General features: G+C 33.0%; 1 protein-coding gene across 1 annotated transcript; it reads right to left on the bottom strand.

Moving 5' to 3' along the window:
• Positions 1-1,871: 1,871 nt before the first annotated feature.
• On the bottom strand, positions 1,872-3,512 carry LOC130818147 (lipase-like PAD4). The gene has a single exon (XM_057684204.1). It carries the CDS (start codon positions 3,510-3,512, stop codon positions 1,872-1,874), a length of 1,641 nt encoding a protein of 546 aa, XP_057540187.1.
• Positions 3,513-5,439: the final 1,927 nt, after the last annotated feature.

The raw sequence follows: 5,439 nt of genomic DNA, 5'->3' as shown, positions 1-5,439 counted from the left end.
TGATGAAGAAAATTCTGAGTCTTTAATCATTTCAAAAGTTGCAAAGCAATTTCAAGAATCTGATAATGATCCTCATCAAATTAATAAAATACGATCATCTTGGAAGAATATCCCTACAAAAAACTATTATCCTAGGCCTACTCCTGTTGATCTTCAATATGAAGAAAGGTCTACATTTACCTCCAAATCCTTTTCCCCAGATATGATCCATGAATGGAACATAGATGGAAAATCTGATTATGAAATTCTTAATACTCTTCAAAATATGGGAATGGCTATTGTAGCTTACAAGGCAAAACCTTTGGATGAACAAATAATTTTTGGTTTTATTATATCAGGTTTTACTGGGCAATTAAAAAACTGGTGGGATAATCTTCTCACTTTACAAGACAGATTAGAAATTTTGAATCACGTTACTGACATCATGGATGATCAAGGAAATGTATTTCAAAAATCTGACTGCTGTGATTTCTTAATCATAGTTATTGCCTTTCATTTTGTCGGTAACCCTACTCAAACTCTTTCTTCTGGAGAAACGATTTTACAAAATTTACGTTGCCCAACATTAAGTGACTATAGATGGTATAAAGATACCTTCTTTAGTTATGTTTTACAAAGACAAGATTGCAATCAAAGTTTTTGGAAAGAAAAATTTATATCAGGACTACCAAAATTATTTGCTCAAAGAATTTTTAGAAAAATAGCTGAACATGATACAGATAAAGAACAAGCTCTTAATAATACTACTTATGGAGGACTTTTCGCTTTCATTAAAAAGGAAGGTCTTTCTTTATGTGAAGAACTCAAACTCCAAGCCAAATATACCTCTGAAAAGAAACAATCTAGGAAAGAAATTGGATGTTTCTGTGAAGCATTTGGTATGGAAGCTATTAGAGCTCCCTCTACAAAAAAGAAAATTAAAAAACAATTTTCTAAATTTTCAAAAGATAAAAATAAAAATTCTTATCCTTCTTATTATCGAAAGAAACGAGGAAAGAAAAATTTCGGAAATTTCCGAAAATCAAACAAAGCTTTCAAAATCTTTTGTTATTCGTGTGGAAAACCTGGACATAAAGCAAATGCTTGTACCACAAAGAAAAAGATTCAAGAATTATTTATTAACGACTCTGAGCTAGGAGATAAAATATCCAAAATATTATTACAAACCCCTGAGTCTACTTCTTCTTCTTCTTCAGAAAAGGAAGATGACGAAATTTTACAAATTAATGATCAAACTTCTGATTCTGAATCTTCGATTTCTTCCTCTCCTATCAAATGCATTAATGTTTTAACAGATAAAGAGAAAAATGTGGAATTTCTTTTTGATCTCGTTGACAAAATCCAAGATAAAGAGATCAAAAGAGAAACCCTTTTGAAACTCAAAACTATGGTTTTGGGTGAAACCTCTACCTCTAAAAACAAAGAAAGTATTCCAATTCCTCAAATTGAACCTTTCAATATTTCAAAATTATTAGAAAAATACTCTTCCAAAGAAATGACTTCTAAATTAATTCCTATTAAGAATCAAACTCTTTCGGTCAAAGATCTTCAACTTGAAATAAATAAAATCAAAGAAGACATCATTTCTATCAAAAATAGTTTAAAGCATTTAGAAATCAAAGATTTCGAACTTGAAACAAAATTATCTATTTTAGAAAACCCCATCTATAAAGAAAATCTTTCTTTGGGAAAAGAGAAAGTTAATGGGGATGATGATGATTTTATCACTGTTATTAATAATAGGGAGTACAGGATCGATAGAGAAAATAATTTAATAATTTTGTGGATATAAATCTTATTATATAATTGATAATAATAAGATAAGTAAAGAAAGTTAGATTTATTTGAGATAAGACTTAAACAAAAGAAAATTACGATTTGATAACTTGCTGCATTTGTAATCTTAATTCTTTGAGCTCTTCTACCCACTTGATGTAGCTTGAATTCATTGCTAAGACATTAGAGGAAACCTTCTTGCTGTCAATTAGTTCTTTAGCATATTGCTCAAATTCTTCTATAAGTTTCCATAACCGAGCCAGATTACTCATGTTCGTCTCTCTTCTGACCATCTCAAGCAACTCTCTAGCTTCCTCTACACGCGCCCAAAAGCATGAATCTTGTGTTAAACTTGCGAACGTGTTCCTCTTGTTCTCTTCTTCACCGTTATTCATCTCCCTCCACCACTTATCAAAAAGCTCGTGTCTTCTTTCTCGGCCTTTTATCAAGTAATGTCCTTTCTTCAATTGCTCATTGCTTCTGTAATACTCCGCAATATCCAATGGCTCAACCAAGAGCTGATAAGAATGAGAAGCATACACCCACTTTCGCTTTTTGGGAAAATCATAAGGAAGTTCATTGTTATCTATCTTGCTAATCACATTATCCCAAAAACTTGCTAGCTTGATTCTGAATAAGTTAACTTGGTTGTCTCTCTTTGATGCTTGTCTTGTTTTAAATGAATCATAGTATCCCATTTGATTTTCGGACAAATCACAGGACGTTTTATACCACTCTATTTGTGCCATATGAGGTGTAATTTTGGCAAGAGCTATGGCTAACCTTGCAATGTTCAGATTTGGAGTTAAACCCCTTTGTTTCCCCAGTTTCAGGCACTCTTCAGCTTCTTTAAAAACTGATTCCTGGCTTGCTAATCCTGTAGACTCCACTGCTAATTTAATCCCTGCTTCATAGCTTGATGTAGGATTATCTCCTTGTATAAACCCTTTTCTCATCAGAAATTGGAAAGACATTCTCTCTATACAAACACCATACTTAAAATGATCATCAAAACACGAAGTCGAATTCCCAGCTGCAAGTATCAAATGCAGAAACTTAACAACAGTTACAGCATCATCAACACAGACTGCTCCTTCTTCTGAACAAAACAGATAATTTCCGAAAGGCCAGAGTACCCGGGTAGGAACCTCCATACTTTCTGCACATGTTTTTGCAATTGCCTCAGTGTTATCCAATACAAACATAAACAATTGCTCCTTCATTTCTTCAGTTACATGAACGCGCACTTGGCCTGGTTGACATGATATTGATGATTGAATATACTGAAACAAGGAAAGAGGTTCGGTTTGAAGCGAGGGAGCAAAGAGAAGCCGAGGAATTATGTCACTTTTATGCACCACATGGCAGAAGCTTTCAGTCCATCTTTGTTGGAGGAGCGATTTGGCGAGAGATTTGTTGCCTAGGAGGGGTGAACCGTAGGTTATACAGAGGATCTGCGGAGGAGGAGAAGGGTTATTTTGGAGGTAGGAGAGCAGCCATAATGCTGTTAGTGATGCTATTGCTCCTCCTATAGAGTGTCCTGTGACTATAATTGACTTGCTATTCTCTACTAGTGTTTTTATCTGAAATTGAAAACCAGGATTGTCATAAATACCGAAGAAAAGTTGCAAATACCCAACATGAACCATAACAAGCTCCTCATCATCACCATGATCTCCATGGCCGTGGAGCCCGCAAAACAGCCCGTTACCATCAACATCTTGAAGTGCAACCATGTCATTTCTGAATTATCAATTTAATACAAAGGCCAAAATAAATTATCAACATCTGATACCAATAGGGAGTACAGGATCGATAGAGAAAATAATTTAATAATTTTGTGGATATAAATCTTATTATATAATTGATAATAATAAGATAAGTAAAGAAAGTTAGATTTATTTGAGATAAGACTTAAACAAAAGAAAATTACAGGATGCTCTCATCTTAGAGCTAGACACTTTATTTATACACAAAGGAAGAGATAAGGTGCAATCTGCTCTTCCAATAAGAAATTAAAGAGAAATAGTACAAACATAATTATTAAAGTTACACTATAATACTGTAGAAGATGCTTTGAATTACTATTGAAGATGCTTTACTGTTGAAGATGCTTTGAATCACTGTTGGAGATGCTTTACTGTTGAAGATGCTTTGAATTACTGTTGGAGATGCTTTTGATTTCGTCATTGCTTACGTTTGTGCTTCCGGATGAATTAATTTGAGTTGTTGAACATTTGAATGATACTTTTGATTTCGTCATTGCTTACGTTTGTGCTTCCGGATGAATTAATTTGAGTTGTTGAACATTTGAATTGAACTTTTGTGAACTCAATATTAAAAGTCGTATGGATCTTGAGCAAATGGGCCACCAAATGTTGGATCATAAGACTCATTTGAAAACTCCGATAAAATCTCATCAGAGGATTCTTCTGATAATATTTTCTTTGCATATTGTGGATCTTCAAGGATCTTTTTGAGAATAGCTTTCTGGACTTTAGATAATGATTCTGAATTTGGACTTTCTACTTTGGGATTTTTATTGTGTTGAGGAGAGTTTGAATTTGATGTTGCTTTTGAGGGTGAAGGTTTGTTGGTGGTTGATGGAGATTGGTATTCCATTTTTATACCGGTTTGAAAAAAGGAGATAACATTTTTTGTTGAACAAATTTCTAAGGTAAATTTGTCCCACCATTTAATTTTGAATTCTCTTATTAATGAATATGGATATGGACGTGGAAGGTGTTGTTTGAGACAGTAACTCCAACATAGAATCCATGGAATTTTAAATTCTGCATGAAACATGACTGGAGTTTCATAAGCTTGATAATTTGAATTGGCAACAAAAGTTGTGAAACCCTCATTGCATTCTTTTGGATAAATTTGAGGAGTTGGTCCAAATAAATACCACCAATGATAAAACCACATAGGATATTTCTTTGGACAATATTTGTCAAATATAAAAAACCATGAATGATCAAATGGTCTGAATAAAAATGCTCTATACCAGGCCATTTTGTAATCATAGTATGAGTAATTTTGAGGGAAAAATCTTTTTGAAAAAATTCGTTCTGCATAAGGGTCTCCCCATTCTACAGACGAAATAATTTTCTTAAAAATACATTTTGAATAAATTATTTTTTCTGAAGAATCCTTGATATGTTGGATTTCAACAGAGTTTGAATCTACTAAAATAAATTCATAAAACCTTTGAGTTTTAAAACGATTTTCTGGTATCCATTCGCAACCTTTTGGAAAAGTTTTTTGATTGATTGAATTAATAATTTGTGGGCTTTGAGGAATTGTAAAATTAGTGAGATATACATTTTCTATTTCGGTTTTTGTAATGTATGCAGATTTGGTAAAGCTTTGTGTTGGTATTTTTGTAGTTGGTTCTTTTTGTTTTGAATTTGAAATAATATTTTGTGAAGTAGGCTCTTGAACAATTTGTGAATATGGAAGTGGGGGAAAATCATTTAGTTGAGTAAATTTGTTTGAAATGGATAGGGTAGTTTGAAGATTTTTGGAGGATGAAAATTTATTTTGTTCTGTTTTGTTTGGTTTTGGATCTGGTTCCATTTCGTAATCATCTGAACTCTGGAACCCTTTGAGTTTTTCTTGCTGATTCTTCTTCCTTGGCATTATGATGTCCCTGTAGAAATT

Source organism: Amaranthus tricolor, chromosome 7, assembly GCF_026212465.1.
Source record: "Amaranthus tricolor cultivar Red isolate AtriRed21 chromosome 7, ASM2621246v1, whole genome shotgun sequence".
Lineage (NCBI taxonomy): Eukaryota > Viridiplantae > Streptophyta > Magnoliopsida > Caryophyllales > Amaranthaceae > Amaranthus > Amaranthus tricolor.
This window is presented reverse-complemented; position numbering and strand designations above follow the sequence as displayed.

Bases quoted from the DNA above. Each gene is read 5' to 3' on its own strand.
- LOC130818147 (XM_057684204.1), bottom strand. From the start codon at position 3,512: ATGGTTGCACTTCAAGATGTTGATGGTAACGGGCTGTTTTGCGGGCTC.